Raw genomic sequence first — 18,614 nt, forward strand, 5'->3', positions numbered from 1 at the left:
ATACCTATTTCTTCACTACCCAAAAGGGGCTAAACACAGAGAGGACAAACAAGGATAGGCAAACGGATTAAGTCGATTATATTGATCCCAGTGCGTAACTGGTACTTATTTAATCGACTCCGAAAGGATGAAAGGTAAAGTCGACCTCGGCGGAATATGAACTCAGAACGTAGCAGCAGACGAAATACGGCTAAGCATTTCGCCCGGCGTGCTAGCGTTTCTGCCAGCTCACCGCCTTGTATCAAATTAATACCATGAGCGACACAACTTGAAAATCATCGATGAAGTCTCCCAAAACTCTTTTGACACAAGTTTGTTGGCGAGAGCGATTGCTTATCTGAAAAGGTTGTTATGAGGAAATCTCAACGCCTCTGTGATCTGTGATAGGCAGCAGCTGTTATCTCTCAGAGTTGTGATACGGGGGCGTGTGGAAGGAGTAACCGCTTTCTATAAGTCTATATATATACACAGACATATATATAAATTTATATTTTGTTCGGACATCAACAGAGTACTACGACATAATCAAAAATGCTGTTAATACTCTGTCTGGCGGCATTGGCCTATGGTATGCCTCTCGAAGAGCCAGTAAGTTATTCTCCATCTTATTATCATTTTAAAGCGATGCTCAACCAGCACAGTTTTCTATATATAACTTTGAAAAAATTATTCAGTTTTAGCATCTCATTCTGTCTCTCTATTTGTGTGTGTGTGTGTGTGTGTGTGTGTGCGTGCGCCCACGTGCACGTGTTGGTGTGTGTGTGTATTATTGCGGGTGTAGCTGGGTACATTATGCACCCAGTACGTAAATGACTCAATACTAGTTGAAGGGTCATAATATTTTTCGGCTGAGATTTGTATTCAAAAGTTCAGCGATAAGCTATTATTGAGAAAACTTCAGAGAACAGTAACCATTCGCAAGAAATATGTATGTATGTATGTATGCATGTATGTATGTATGTATGCATGTATGTATGTATGCATGTATGTATGTATGGATGGATGTATGCCTGTATGTATGTGTGTGTGTATGCGTGTATGTATGTATGTATATATGGATGTATGTATGCATGTACGTATGTATGTATGTTATTTTATCTATCTATCTATCTATCTATCTATCTATCTACCTACCTGACTATCTATCTATCTATCTATCTGTCTGTCTGTCTATCTGTCTATCTATCAATCTATCTATCTATTTATCTACCTACCTGACTATCTATCTATCTATCTATCTATCTATCTATCTATCTATCTATCTATCTATCTATCTGTCTGTCTGTCTGTCTGTCTGCCTGACTATCTATCTATCTATCTATCTATCTATCTATCTATCTATCTATCTCTATCTATCTATTTTATCTATCTATCTGTCTGTCTATCTATCTGTGTTTCTATCCATCAATCGGGATTTCCGAAAGTTTGTGAACACTTACAGAATCCACATTTTGATGTAGATGATTTAATCGGAGGTGGCTGTAGCATTGTTCCTGTTTGAAGACACCTGGTTGATTCTCCACGCTCTTTGTAATGCAAAATTCGTTACGATCGCAAGATAACGCAACCGCGCATCAGAAGTGTGACAGCAATGTCTTTCGGTGAAAGGTTTCTGTTGCCTATTCTTGCTAGTAACGATGTAAAGTTAGGTGTACAACCTCGCAGTTACGATCCAGAATCGGGATTGAAACGCAGTTTTTTAGATTTATGGTACTGCATGTATATATGCACACTCAGCCATCGATGTGTAAATACATAAGGCAGTTAGATCTGGTAAATCCAAATTAACTGTGTTATTTTGCAGTGATAATATCTATTTCTCTACTACCCACAAGGGGCTAAACACAGAGGGGACAAACAAGGACAGACAAACGGATCAAGTCGATTACATCGACCCCAGTGCGTAATTGGTACTTTGGTACTTATTTAATCAATCCCGAAAGGATGAAAAGCAAAGTGGACCTCGACGGAATTTGAACTCAGAACGTAACGGCAGACGAAATATCGTTAAGCATTTTGTCCGGTGTGCTAACGTGTCTGCCAGCTCGCCGCCTTTGGCAGTTATAATATCGCTTATAGAAGTATTGTGGTTTAACAACACAAATACGCCATTAGAATATACACATCGTCCAGCAACGGTGGTGTAAATGTTAGATACGCATTTCTGCACCGTTGGGATTTTGTCACTAGAACGTACACAGTACTAACCGAATGCTAAAAAATAATCTGTTGCTCAGATAATTTGCCTTTTCGCAACGCATTTGCATTTAATATAATACACAAATGTCTATTTTAACTTAAAACTACTTTGTTTCTGTCTCACATAACCCAAATACAATTGATTTCTTTACATATTTTTTCTAGATCGAGTATGGCATAGGTATGTATATAATTTTACTATTTTTCTAAACATTTATCTAATTCAATCCGCTCATTTGTTAGAAATTTAATGAATAGAATTAATGAGATTTAGTTTCGTCTCCTCCTGTTCTGATTGTAAATTCACCTGGCATCAAGGACATTACTCGTTTCTCTCTTTTACTCTTTTACTTGTTTCAGTCATTTGACTGTGGCCATGCTAGAGCACCGCCTTTAGTCGAGCAAATCGACCCCAGCACTTATTCTTTGTAACCCTAATACTTATTCTATAAGTCTATTTTGCCGAACTGCTAAGTTACGGCGTCGTAGATACACCAGCATCAGTAGTCAAGCGAAGGTGGCGGGGGGAGACAAACACCGTTTCTTTTTCCACACATCGCATAGATTCAGTTGCTTGTTATCTTCCTGCTTTTCTACTATAATTGACTCTTTTACGTTCATGTATTCTACATAAGCAAGCAAGATTCCTCTCCAAACATATTGCCATAGATTAGATAGCAGTTCATCTGATGAACTTAACCTCAAATATAAAAAGTCATTAACTTACATGATTTATCTAATTCTCTCATTCTCTTTCTTTATTTGTAGATGAAGACCTCTTCATCAACAGTTCCTACATTGTTGCGGGACAAAAGGCCAATAACTGTGAATTCCCATCAATCGTTTCATTACAAATTCAGAAAAATGGAAAAACCTTCTTATGTGGCGGTAGTATCATGGACGCAAACCATGTGATCACGGCTGCCCATTGTGTGTACGTAAAGTTGTAATAATTTTAATTATGCAAATATCAACAGGTGTGGAAGCTTGATGGAGAATCGATAAAACGTCCAAGAAAATCCACTGTGCATTAGGCTGTTCTCTGCCAAACAATTTGTGGCCTCATTCACATAGTTTAGAAATTAGTGTTGCTATGGTTGTTCGGACAGTGAAGGACAAAATTGGTAAAGTACCGGAAAATACTTTGCATTTCAATAGAATGGTTCTGGGTTTCAGTAACAAGTACTATTTTGTCTTTATTCATTTTCGTTTTGATTTCAAATTCCACTATGTGTCCCCATGTATAGGGCTCAATAAAACGTGTAGGTGCGAAGAAATGGGATCGATATGATACAATATAATCTTGTGACTGTAGTCTTGGAAGATATACCAGTGTCACGTTTCAACAAAGTGCATATACTAAATCAGTGAAGATTGAAACCCAAATAATTAAAAAAACTGTACAGGAATTAATGAGGTGTTGCGTATTCGAATATCTGTCTTCTTTTTCAGTAAAATCGGATTAACAGATCCGGCCAAAATCAAAGAGGCGACTGAAAGTATTAAAAAACATATGCTTAAATTAACCAATTAGATTCAGATATCATCCAAAAATTTACAAATATAGATAACCAAATTTAAGTTACCGTACATCCATTACCATAGTTACCGTTTCTATTGTCACATTTCTGACTCGGTGACCTCCCCCAACACACTTGTAAATAGTCATTTTTATCTCATTAATTACAATAAAAATACCAGGACTCTACTTAAAACAAAACCATGCAACTGGTAATTCAAGATTTATTGAGCGTTCAGTGCTTCCCCCTTTTCTTAATGAATACATGAAACTATTTCTATGGCTTCTTAAAAACAGATGGAGAGATCATTTGTGAACAAGGAATCTGGACACGGAAATACTTAAACAAATACAATCTGATATAAAAACATTAGGTTTTTTCCAAGGTAAATTTTGCTATGTTTCTGCCTGTATTGACCCATGCCATGGCTACTTTAATAAACACTTCATGGCTGAATTATTCGACTTATGACTGGATCATGTTTCGTGTCATCATAGCACTCTCAAATAAGAGTTGGTGGCCAAAACGTATCCAGCTATACGTAGTTTCTCAGGCATTCCTTGTGAGAAATTATCCAGGTACGTTTTGAAAGACCATGGAGTCCTTACCTTTCTTGGATTGTTTCGGAACAATGATGAATAAGGCTGAGCTGATGGGGGGGGGGGATAGTGGGCTTGCAATGTGTTCTGCGTCTAATTTCTTCTCCCTCTGTTTTTAAAGGGACCATAGAAATATTAAATAATAGATATAATTAAATAAATTAAAACATTATAAATATATAATGCTTCTTTCCAGGGCTTCAGGTGTGACGAGAATTATAGTATTCTACGGAGCTACATCTGCTAGACAGGCCAAATTCACGTATGCCACCAAAATCAATGCACACCCAGGGTTCTACACGACCAGCCGTGCTCTGCGTATGTATCATTTGTGGATTTTTATAAATGTACAGAGATTTTAAACTTAAATATTTTTATTAGCTAAATTCAATATAGTATGGTAGCCTGTCTGACACTATACTGTCTCGACGATCGTGAAAAGAGACAATTGCGAAATACACAATTACAGAGAAATCAGAAATTCAAGGAGCAGACAAAAGTTTAAGGTCAGTATGCATGGGAGTTTAGTGAGAGTCATGCGACCACGGTATAGAAAGGAGAGCAGAAGTTTCTCCTGGGTATAATACATTGGGGAGCAGCACGGCTGGATGTCAAAATGTTCAAAGATAATATTAACGGTCCGAATGATTGTAAACTAAGTAACTGTACTAAAGATACCTGAGGGCCATTTGATGGTCTTAAACAAGGAGAAGGATTAAACCATCACCTAAATAAGGCTATATTCGGAAACAACTAATATAAATAAATAAGGGAAAAGTAAATCTATTCGGTAACTAATGATATGCAAGAATAAAGGCGGTGAGCTGGTAGAAACGTTAAGACGCCGGGCGAAATACTGGTATTTCATCTGTCTTTATGTTCTGAGTTCAAATTCCGCCGAGGTGGACTTTGCCGTTCATCCTTTCGGGGTCGATAAATTAAGTACCAGTTGCGTACTGGGGTCGATCTAATCGACTGGCCCCCTCTCCTAAATTTTCGGCCCTTGTGCCTACAATAGAAAATAATATGTTTTACATAAACAAAAATGCTATATTCAACTGAAAATATCAGAGGTAGAATGTAAGATACCTTATGATCAGTTATTGATGAGTGTCATTCAAATAAACAGGATTCAATACATGCATAGAAAGTTCTACATTTTAAGTTACGAAAGAATTCAACCCGAAAACGTAGCACCTTTAATTTAGCCACATGCAATTTATAACAATTAATTGCCAATATGGAGAAGAGAATTGGTAATACGGGTGTACTGATAATTCGATAATTTTTATATCTTCAGACAATGATGTGGCAATACTGAAGCTTGGCAAACCCATACTGATGTCTACCTGCGTGAAAGCAATACCATTGGCAAGTACACACACGGATTTCGCTGGAAAAACATGTATCACAGCCGGATGGGGAAAAACATCATGTAAGACGTTTTTCTTTAATGTATATTCCTTTTTCCCTTTTTTCTTTTGCGCATTTTTCAAGCCTAGCGAGGCTCATGGGCCCGGTTTCTTAGATTCTGTGGCGTATATGACCCCCACCCCAGCTGGACTGGACGCCAGTCCATCGCAGCGTTACCCAAGAAACAGGAAGAAAGAGTGAGAAAAATTTGGGGCGAAAGAGTACAACAGGTGTCACCACCACTTCCTGCCGGAGCTTCGTGGAGCTTTTAGGTGTTTTTGCTCAATAAAAACACACAACGCCCGGTCTAGGAATCGAAACTGTGATCCTCCGACCGCGAATCCGCTGCCCTAACCACTGGGCCATTGCGCCTCCACAATGTATATTCATACCTAGAGTTATATACACGCAAACTCGTGCACTTACGTGCTTGCATGCGTATATACATACATACATACATATGTGTGAGAGAGAGAGTGAGTGCGTGTGTGTGACTCTGTGTGTGTGTGTGTGTGTGTGTGACTCTATGTGTGTGTGTGTGTGTGTGTGTAAGTGTATATGAACAAGTGGTCGATCAAATGAAGGAAAAAATAACAGTATGGAAACCTTAAAGATGGTTGCTCAGTGAAAATATTTCGGAACCTCCATTAGTTTTAGGCGGGATCGCTTGCATAGTTTTATATAACAGTTAGAACGCTGCTGACTTCCTTCCAGCTGGCCAAAGCTTAGTAGTCTCCGTTGCAGTTTACCATATCACATCTTACAGCCTTTGCGGTGTTCATAGAGCATTAAGCAGCAGTCTTTGAGCCGGCATTCTGATGCCTGTCGCGAATCCATCATGTAATCAGATGAACTAGTTATCAGATGAACTCCACATTTCCATGTCAGCAAACGTTTTCGCAGTTAAAACATTAATCTTTAAGCTCTTTAACGCCGTTGACTGTTCACAACTACATCAAGTAGTTCCTGGAAGAAGGAGATATAAAAATTCGTCAAATTTAGCTCCAACACACGGTATTCTCAAAAATCAAATAAAATGTAAGATAATATAAAGAATTCGCACAGAGAATAATCTGGAGGAAGCTACACGCAACTTTATTCCTCGCTTCCAACACTGACTCTTTTACTCCTTTACTTGTTTCAGTCATTTGACTGTGGCCATGCTGGAGCATCGCCTTTAGTCGAACAAATCGACGTATTCTTTGTAAGCCTAGTACTTATTCTATCGGTCTATTTGCCGAACTGCTAAGTTACGGGGACGTAAACACACCAGCATCGGTTGTCAAGGGATGTTGGGCGGACAAACGCAGACACACAAACATATACACAGACACACATACATATATATACATATACATATATACGACGGGCTTCTTTCAATTTCCGTCTACCAAATCCACTCGCAAGGCTTTAGTCGACCCGAGGCTATAGTAGAAGACACTTGCTCAAGGTTCCACGTAGTGGGACTGAACCTGGAACTATGTGGTTGGTAATCAAGCTACTTACCACACAGCCGCTCATACGCTGTTTATTCCTTCTTTATGGGTATCGATTAACAAAGATTGGGGATTTATAAAGATTAGTCAACAAATGGAAAGAATTACCGCGCATCGAGTTTCAGTAGAAAGTGTTTAAAAAGAGATTGGCTCAGTTTCTGTATCCGGTCGAATTTTTTCGTTTTGTATGATCACGATCCTTTCAAAATACACTGAACTCGTACAAATACTGATATTCATCCAAACTACAGGGTGGTCCAAATGTAGGTTTACAGTTATTCAACTTTCTCTTTCACATTCATATATTAACAGTTTAGATGTTAATTATAAAAAAATATGCAACCATTATTCTGTGCTAATTTAGTTAATTTTGTCAAGATCCCTTTTCAGTTTGTAAGATAGAAATTTAAATGAAATAGAATGTTTTAAAAGTATTTTAAAGTGCCTACGTGATAGTTGTGAACCTACTTTTGGGCCACCCTGTACTTTTAATATTGTGCTTTAAATTAACAAAAGTTAACAAGAAGTATTTGTTTTTTGTTTTTTCAGGGACAAGTCAGCCAACAACTTATCTTCGTAAGGTCAGTCTCCCAATCATGAGCTATAAGGAATGCCATGCTCAATGGAATTATATTGGTCATGAACACATTTGCGCTGGAGACTGGATTCCTGGAGGTGCCTCTCCTTGTCAGGTGAGTTCATTTCATATATATATAAAAGAAATATCGTAGGTGAAAATTTACTTTGCTGAGTTGAACTATTTTTTGAAGAAAATATAAGAAAAAGCTGCGAGAAGGCTTCTTATCGGTCTTTTGCTAGTGACTAGATTGAAAGTGAGTGGAAGCCAGACAATAAGCTATCATGAAATTTTTAAAGCCTAGCCAGGCTCATGGGCCCGGTTCCCCGGTTTCAATGGCGTATGTGTTTCCCAGCTGGACGGGACGCCAGTCCATTGCAGTGTTACTCATTTTTGCCAGCTGAGTGGACTGGAGTAACGTGGAATGAAGTGTTTTTCTCAAGAACACAACGCGTCGCCCGGTCCAGGAATCGAAACCACTATCTTACGATTATGATGCTAACACCCTAACCACTAAGCCACGCGCCTCCACTAATAGCAGTTGAATACTGGGTTCGATGTAATCGCCTTACACCCCCCCTATAAAATTGCCGTCCTTGTTCCAAAATTTGAAACCAGTTTTAGCAGAAACAGGAATCAGACTTTATTTCAGATCTCCATTAAATCCTACTGTAAAATTTCTATCAAGTTTGAACTCATTTGCATGTAACACCCCATATGGAGTTAGAGACTACAAATAGCTACAAATATTACACAATAACGTCTTAAAAAACGAAAGGCCATATTAGACACCTCTGTTTGAAATGCACTATTCTTGGCAAAAGACAAAACTCTTAAGACTAAACGCTTTTGATTGTAGATCTTGAATAAGAACAAGATGCTGAAAATGTTAGCAATTTTATCTTTTCTTTTCAGAGGAGCTGAATTTTAAAAAAGTACGAGAACAAAAACGTATCGATAATGCTATAAGCATGTTCAAAGAAACATTCTTGAATATCGATTGATCCAAAGTGTTAATAAGAATGCCCATATTAGGAAATAGAATGAATAGAATGTACTTTACTGCATGTATGTCTAAGGCAATGTAGTTTGATATACTAATTACTAATTACTTTTGAAGTCAGTGTAGAATGTGATTCTGGTAGGTGTACAACAGATACAAATGTAGAGAAATTGCATATACGATAAAAGTCGGATGAAGTGAACGTGAAAATTGCAAAAACAAACAAAAAAAACAAATGCCTGACATAGTATTCACTTAGACGTTAGAACGCTACATATTTGAATCAGAGAAGGCAGCTAGTTTCAGAAAATGAAAGGAGGAATCTAAAACGATGAATGTATTGTAAATGCTACAAAGATGGAGAATCTATTGTATTAATTTCTATCTTGTCAGGTTCAAATTAACGTCTACCGATAAAATAATGTACTCTTATCGATTTAAATATTCAGATCCCAAGTACTTCTACAAATGTGTAGTGTTGTATGAATGAGACCAATCCAGAACATTAGTATATAGCCTTTTCTACTCCAGGCACAAGGCCCGAATTTTTTTTTTTTTTTTTTTTGTGGTGTATGGCAGTCGATAAGGTCGACCCCAGCACGTAGCTGGTACTTAATTTATTAACCCCGAAAGGATGAAAGGCAAAGTGGACCTCGGCGGATTGGAACTCAAAACCTAACGGCAGACGAAATACCTATTTCTTTACTACCCACAAGGGGCTAAACACAGAGAGGACAAACAAGGACAGGCAAACGGATTAAGTCGATTATATTGACCCAAGTGCGTAACTGGTACTTATTTAATCGACCCCGATATATATACATACATACATATATATATATATATAATATATACATATATATATATATATATATATATATATGTATATATATATGTATATATACATACATATACATACATATACATACATACATATATAAATATATATATATATTATATATATATATGTATATATATATGTATATATACATACATATACATACATATACATACATACATATATATATATATATATATATATATATATATACATACATATATAAATATACATACATACATATATAAATATATATAATATATATATATACATATATATATATATATACATACATATATAAATATATAATATATATATATATATATATGGATATGTATATATATATATATATATGCATATAAATCTATGTATACAATATAATATGCATATGTGAGTGTGTGTGTGTCTACGTGAGCGTGTACAATTTTTACGAATCCTTCATAATTATATTCATTTGCAGGGAGATTCCGGTGGTCCGCTCTACTGTATGTCAAACGGTCACTATGTCCTAGCAGGATTGGTTTCATTTGGACTTAAATGTGAGTACGGCCCAGCAATGTACACAAGCGTGTCGTACTTCCGAACTTGGATTAATGCGAACACAGTATAACAGATGCAGGTATAAACGTTATGTAAAAATATGAACAGAATGAAATAAAATAAAATCAAAATGACGCTTCACTTTCGGTTTAAATCTATACATATACGTCCCACTGCTTAGCACCTTAGGTAGGTGCCTTCTACTGTAGCCTCGGGCCAACGAAAGCCTTATGAATGAATTTAATAGACGGAGCTGAAAGAAGCCTGTCGTGTATATATATATATATATACACACACATACATATATATATATATATACATACGAATTAGTGTATATTTATACACATAAGGAATCCACTTTACGTGAATTCAACACATTAGAAAGAACAGCTAGGTTCTGTAAACCACAAAAATTACGGATAAAATTCGACAGGAATAAATTTGGAAATGAAAAACATTTACCATCTAATATATATATATATATATATATATATATATATATATATATATAGTTGAGATGTGCTCTTTTAAGAACGTATTAGAGTACAAATAAAGGTCGTTCACACTTAGAATTCCCAAATAGAATTCCCGGTAATATTCTTATGGTATGCTACCAATTCTAGTCTTAGATATTCCTCGTGTGTGAAAATAAAAAAGTAAAAGAGTCAAAAGGAAGAGTAAGTACTGTTAAGTAGCTCTTCAAAGAAGAAGCCATGAATGTTGTAGCATGGAAATCTAGATTTACTTACAAAGACAACAACTGAGTATCGCCTGAGGAGATACATATAAATCTTCTTATACAGGTAAATCGTTATATAATTTAATTTAAGCTTAACTTTAAATCGTGTATATACGAGGATCTGCATGTATCGAAACATTTGTATCGATTTAAAAGCCGCCTAACCGCACTTACTCTTCCTTTTCACTTCACTTCTAATATATATATAATAGTGAGCGGTGTTCCACAGGGCACTGTCTTGGGACCACTGCTTTTTACTGTGGCCTTCTCAGATATGCCCTCAAAAACCCGGATAGCCACCCTTGCAAGCTATGCAGATGATACGAAAGTCTCGCACAAAATACAGAACCCCAGCGATGTTGCACACCTGCAGCAGGAGTTGGACTCAATATACAGATTGGCTGAGGATAATAATATGCAGTTCAATGCTGAAAAACTCCAAGCCTTGCGCTACCAGCATCCAAAACTGAATATGAAACTTACTACAGTTCCTCTGAAGCGTAATGAATGTGGGCATTGATTCCTTCGTAAACCTGCTGCTCTGTCAATTAGCATTGAAGAATATTTCAGAATATAAAACAGAGATGATAAGGGCATAGAGATGTCTCTATTTATCATAGTGCTGTTTCAGTGTGGTTACTGCAACGACGTTTAAACATTATAAAAGCAATAACTAAGAATAGTTTGGTTAATTCTAACGTACTTAATATTGGAATGACTATAAAGTTAATTGCAAATAATTATGAGGTGAAGAAAAAAATAACTACAACAGTTAATTAACTATTATTATATTTAGTAATTTAATTAAGTACGACAACGCTGTTGGGCATATTTTCACCTACTCCCAAAAGCAGTGCACAGACACCAGCTCACTATGTAGTGATAACAGAACCGCTAAATAAACGCAGAAGTGGTGTATAACTACAACAAAATACTTTTGAGAATAATATATTTCTCCAATATAAATCTGTTAAGTTACTGTTAAGATATTTATGCAGCAAGCTGAGCGGAAAGGAATATCAAAAAAGAAATCTTATTCTGATTGTTTCTCAAAAAACAGAAGGCAACTTTTCTAAATCTTTTGACACCAAAATGAGCTTTGAAATCAGTGTCAACTGAATGCAGTGAGGAACCTGCAATCTGATCGTTCGTTAAGATTGCTTCTCTGCATCTTCCGAGGTAGAATAACGAGTGAAATTCACGGTGTTATATGGTATTGTGCTTCATATATACAGATTACATCAATGTACGTAATATTTAACTACAATTAAGATTCTCAAATGAAAAATGACAAAAAAAAAAAAAGAATAGCTATTGGTTAAATGCGTAAGATAAAATAAATATTTAAAACTTTTCTTTCGTATTTTTATACAAAAGAAAATGATTGCAACCACGATAAAACATTACCGGAAAACGACGATGTAACTAAAGAATCTAGTTTAATAAGGTATCGCATTGGAGTTAATGAGCAAACCAGAACATAGTCGCCTCTATCTGCTGCTATAAATACCATCATAAGTTTATTGTGAGTCATACACAAGTGTTTTAATGAAAAACTTGATATTTGATTTTAAAAAATAGATAAAATAAAAAAAGATGGCTGTGTATTTTTAGAAGGCCTTCGGAGAGAATCTTCTCAGGTGTGATTTGGTTTAAACAGCAACAACGTATAATCTCAATCTACCACGTCGCTGTCGTTGAATAGTTACAATAAAGAAACATGGAAAGTATATAGAAAACAAACTGAAGCTACACTAATTGTAGGAGGATATTAGAAGCATGAATAATGTTGTACATGTTGGATATAATCCGGCAACTAATGACACTGGCTACACAAGTAGATAAGACAGATATTAACAAGAAGTGAATAAAGCTTTAACATAAAGCTTAATTCAAAAGATTAATTAAAATATACTAATAAGAATAGCAGTTTACATTGCAGTTTGATTATAGTTATATCTATTATCCCGGCTTATAGAAAGTACATAACGGAACAGTAATTAGAAAGAGGTTTCGTTATTGAGATCAACGTAATTTGTAATTTGAACTTCATACAAATTGGATCTGCTACGGATGTAATTAGGACTATACTGATATCGGTAATATGAAAATACAATTGTAAATAAAAATCAGAATATAAATATGTTCTTGCAGCAATTTGTTGGATTATTCAATATATATATATATGTAAATAATTCTGCTGAAACTTTGTTGAAGTACAGTCAATCTCATCTGGTGAAGGTGCACGCCTCGATGGTCAGAGCTTCGGACTCGCAATCATGAGGCTGTGAATGGCACCGAACTGGCAGAAAACGTTAGCACGCTGGGCGAAATGCTTAACGGTATTTCGTCAGCCGTTTCGTTCTGAGTTCAAATTCCGGCGAGGTCGAATTTACAGTTCATCCCTTCGGGGTCGATAAATTAAGTACCAGTTACGCACTGGGGTCAATATAATCGACTTAATCCCTTTGCGTGTCCTTATTTGTCCCCTCTATGTTTAGCCCCTTGTGGGCAATAAAAAAAAACAACAATTATGAGGCTGTGAGGTCGATACCCGGACTGGGATATGTGTTGTGTTCTTGAGCAAGACACTTTATTTCACGTTGCTTCAGTTCCCCCTCAGCTGTAGAAATAAGTTGTAACGTCTCAGGTACCAAGCAGTATCGTCCTCTGCTTTTCCTTTACATAAAATCGTTGAAGTGCAGAGGGGAGGTTGGTATGCATGGATGACTGCTAGTCTTTCACAAACAACCTTGCCGGACTTGTGCGTCGGAGGGTATCTTTCTAGGTGCAATCTCATGGTCATTCATGACCGAAGGGGGTCTTTACCTTTCTAACCCCCATCTTGTATTTTCTTATTCAAACGAATAAGAAGCCAGTGTTCTGCTGCAATATGTGGCGCATCGAAACTAATTCCCTGCAGCATTTACTTACATTTATATTTATTTGAAATTCGAAGCTGGCTGGACAACTTTGTCTTCCTTATTTTTGTTTTCATTATGAATAGAACAATGGATTGGCAAAAACAGTGGAATCAATCAATTTAACAATTTCCCTAGTAAAATGAAACATTCCAATGAAAAAAATAAAACATTACGAATTTGTTTTGAATATAATTTGTATGCAAAGATCCATGCGACAGAGAAGGCACAAACACCGAACTTATTGCGCAGCAGAGGTGTAATTTCACCCTGACAAATCTGATTTACAATCTACCGTTCGTTCTTTGTGATTATGATTGTTTATAGTTCGATAATTCATAAAGCAGTATATATTTTATGAAATAATAATAATATCATAATAAAAACTTAACAATTGTTTTTCCTGCCGAAAGCAATTCTTAGTAATTTGTTCTCTGAAAAATTCTTATTTCCAACGCCTTCAAGTAAGGATGAAACTACTTCGGCAAATGTAGTAAAATCGATGCTAGGTTAAAATGCAAAATAGACCGAAATAGGTTCAGAGTAACCTGACGTAAACAACGAATGCTTACCGTTGGCTAATTCTGCCTCCTTCACATTTTGTAATCGTTTCTGTTTCACATCTTGATGTCCATTGCGTCAAATGTTTATTCGACCATCATACATATAATGAAAAACACAATGTATGTCTAGTCGGTCACGCCTTGAAAGAAAGAGTAAAACAACACACACACACACACACACACACACAAATATATAATATCATAAGGGCCGGTTTCCCGGTTTCCTTGGCGTATAGGTCCCCCACCTGGACGGGACACCAGTCCGTCGCAGGTAAGCTGCAAGAGGAAAGAGTGAGAGAAAGTTGTGGCGAAAGAGTCAGCAGAAGTTCGCCATTACGTTCTGCAGGAGCCGCGTGGAGCCTAGGTGTTTCGCTCATAAACACACACATCGCCCTGTCTGAGATTCGAACCCGCGATCCCTCGACCTCGAGTCCGCTGTTCTAACCACTGGGCCATGTGCCCCCACATACATACTTATAATTCTTGTCTATATTTAAAACCGTTTGATTTTAAAATTAAATACAAATTTTAAATCAAATAAACATATGAAAAGTCATATTTATATTATGATTTGTGCTTAAGGCGAGCAGGATATAACCTCAGCGGCAAAACCTCAACTGACCTACAGCTCATGTTTTAACATATAATCATTATCAATTGCAGATGAACAGGAGGTTGTTTTTGTTTTCCCTCATTGTTCTCAATAACAATACATCAAGATCAAGCGAAATATTAATAAAGTCACAAACAATAGTGGAAATATATTCGACACAAAATAAAATGCGTATACATTGTGAATACTCCGGCAACTAATGACACTGGCCATACAAGTAAGTAAGGTAGGCATTAACAAGAAGCGAGTAAAGCTATAACATAATGCTTATTCAAAAGATTAATTAAAATATACTAATAAGAATAGCAGTTTACATTGCAGTTTGATTATAGTTATATCTATTATCCCGGCTTATAGGAAGTGCATAACGGAACAGTAATTAGAAAGAGATTTCGTTATTGAGAGGAACGAAGTATTTAATTTAAACTTGATTGAAATTAGGGTGACAACAGATGTAATTAGGACTTGCTGCAATTCTGAAATATAAAGATACGATTCTAAGCAAGATTTGGTAAGATTTGAACCAACATTTCTTTTATATCAAATCCTAGTGATTATAGAAAGAGGAATATGGTTATGCTGGTGAACCAACTTTAGTAGACAAATTATGCTATAAAAGAAGACAGGGTTGTTAAATCTTGTATCCCGGGTGGAAGATAAAAATTAAATTAAGAAATGGTTGTACACCAAATGAAATCTGAAAGGACGACTTTCACAAGAGTCACTCAGTCATTTATTAACGCAAGATTATATGGGCAGATTTTTTTCCATAAAAACAAACGTTTTGTTAAAATCTCACACAACTGCAGAAATTACAAATCCCATCAACAAAATCTACAGCCCTGCAGATGAGAAAGAATATTTTAAAAAATCCATTCCTTAGATTGCACGTCTAAATCATTCACACCAGTGTTTAATGATGCAGCATTATAATGGCATTTTTTTTTCTGATGGAATCTCTGAGCATTCCTGATATTGACCATTTATTTGTTCGATTATCTGCCTACCTATTCCTAAAACCAACGTATAAGTGGCTAAGTGTCCTAAAGCTACGGGTCCAGTTAATGTAAATTCTATGGCCGAATGATTATGACAAAATACGTGATGTTGTGAGCATTTTAAATTTCAAACAGATCCATGGAAGGACATCCGCATCCTTTTTGTGTAACTAACGATGTTGCGTCATATAAAAGTGAATCGCAGTTTTATTGAATTCGCGGTTTATATATTTGTAAGTAAATGCTGCAGGGAAGATTGACCTTATTGAAGTTTCAACTCATGGTGCTTTGTGAAGGACAATGTTCTGATGACAATGTGCAAGTGCTTCCGCGTGGCTGTTCAAATATTTCAAGTAAGGCCACATCTTCCACTAGTCTTCTTGGCCTTAGTTTATCTTCGAGGCTGTCCACACCTTCCTTGAAGCGTCTGAACCAGGTTCGAGTCCATACGTTCGTTGACAGTGTCTGGAAATTCCACATTATTAATTTCTCTTGCTGCCGACCTTGTTCTCAGTCATTTTTTATTCCACAAATAGCTTAAATGCCACTAATGATACTTTGTTTTTTATTTAATCACGCATTATAAAAATTGTAAAATAAAGAAAAATATAACATAAACAATTTAGCAACGATTGGACAACAACGTGTATCAAATTAATGATATAACATGGCAATACAAGTTGGCAGCCTCCTTCAGTGAAAATACGAAAAACATTTGACTGAATATAGTAAATACGTATTCATATTTATAAATATAAATGCTAGTGCTTTTATTAGTCTGAGTGTATTTCTTAGAGTACCCGAGTATTTCAAGCGAGATGTATATTTTTCAAATTTTGTTTTCAGTTTGATAATATTTTTCTTAATGTTTAATCAAAACCGTGCTTTAATATCACTACATCAATTTATAAAAGCCACCTCCAGTTATATGCTTCAATATTAGAATGGCATATCTATCTATCTATCTGTCTCTCTCTCTCTCCCTCTCTCTCTCTCTCTCTATCTATCTATCTATTTCTGTATCTATATGTGTCTTGCGCATATGTGTGTGTTTATGCATATATATATATATATATATATATATATATATATGTGTGTGTGTGTGTGTGTGTGTGTGTGGTATTTATTGTGTGTGCAAGTGTGAAAATGTGCATATGGATGTGTATAACTGCACAAATATACACATAAGCATGCACATACATAATCAATTTTGAAAATGAAGTACGATCTTCCAACAAATCTAGATTTATATCTCTCAGACGAAAAATGATATTCAAGTTTATTCAAATATTATTCACAAAGTAAACCGACTAATTAATCGCTGATTACTTTAGCTATTCTATTTTCATTTTCTGTTTTCTTTGCAATACGTTTGGCACCAATGTTATTAAAATTCCTTTTCAGATGAAATAGATATTAAAAAGAAAGAATCAACAAAATAACGAGCATATAATTGAATACACTCGAAGAGCAAATAATTATATTTGCATTCAAATTGGCCATACCTTAATGCGATTTCTTTCTTCCTTTTCTAACTGGCATAAGAAATTTTTTTTAAGCAGATTTAAATTTAAACAAGCATAAGAAATAAACCAAAAAAGGAGTTGGAAATACAGACATGCACATACATGTACAGGCAATCTCTTGGCGCACAAATACTTGTAGAGTTAATTATAAACGCGTGATTGCAATGTTTGCGCATATATTACATACGAACACGCTCGCACAAATACACAAATATGTGTGTGCCTCTGTGTGTGTGTGTGTGTGTGTGCATTCGATTACATTTTTAACAGTTTGCAAACCTTAGCTATACCTGGATTTTGCGGAGGATAATCCTGATGGTGTTTAAATTTTTACATAAACAAAAATATATAATTAGTATACTTAGATAGTATTTGCTTCTTCCTTTTGCCTTCTTCTTCTTCTTCTTCTTCTTCTTCTTCTTTCTTCTTCTTCTTCTTCTTCTTCTTCTTCTTCTTCATCGTCCTCTTCTTCATAACATAATATTATCTTTTAATTTTTTAATTTTTACGTTCTACCTGTTTCAGTCATTTGATCGCGGCCATGTTGGGGCACCACTTTTAAGGGTTTTAATCGAACAACTCAAAGCCCAGAACTTACGTTTTTAAGCCTGCTATTTGTTCTGTCGGACTCTTTCTGGCGAAGAGCTAAGTTGCACTTGTTGTCAAGCGATGGTGAAGAACAAAATCAGACACCAACACACTCACATAATCATATATATGCACATATATATATGTTTGTATAATATATATATATATATATATTATATATATATATATATATGTATATATATATTAAGATATATATATATATATATTGAGATATATATACAGTAACGTCCCTTTGTATAACGGTCATTTTTCATAGCGTTTTTCCGATGGCCGGATAACTGAAGAGATGGTGGCGTGGATTTCCACCTCGGCATCCGAAACTCGGAGTTTTATCATGGCTACCGAATAATTATCACATATTACATTTACATATAAATTCCTCTTTTTACATAATATCGAGGTCTCTTTCTTACTGTTTTTATCAATATATATATATATATATATATTTATATACATGTGT

The 18,614-nt window shown here is 35.6% G+C and overlaps 1 protein-coding gene across 1 annotated transcript; it reads left to right on the plus strand.

The window, feature by feature from the left end:
• The first annotated feature begins 442 nt into the window (after positions 1 to 442).
• LOC115222971 (chymotrypsin B-like) lies at positions 443 to 10,316 on the plus strand. The gene is made up of 7 exons (XM_029793390.2): positions 443 to 588; positions 2,365 to 2,380; positions 2,968 to 3,133; positions 4,515 to 4,636; positions 5,619 to 5,753; positions 7,777 to 7,919; positions 10,106 to 10,316. Exons 1-7 carry the CDS (start codon positions 532 to 534, stop codon positions 10,253 to 10,255), a joined length of 789 nt encoding a protein of 262 aa, XP_029649250.1. The 5' UTR covers positions 443 to 531; the 3' UTR covers positions 10,256 to 10,316.
• The last annotated feature ends 8,298 nt before the right edge of the window (positions 10,317 to 18,614 follow it).

Source organism: Octopus sinensis, linkage group LG21, assembly GCF_006345805.1.
Source record: "Octopus sinensis linkage group LG21, ASM634580v1, whole genome shotgun sequence".
Taxonomy (NCBI): domain Eukaryota; kingdom Metazoa; phylum Mollusca; class Cephalopoda; order Octopoda; family Octopodidae; genus Octopus; species Octopus sinensis.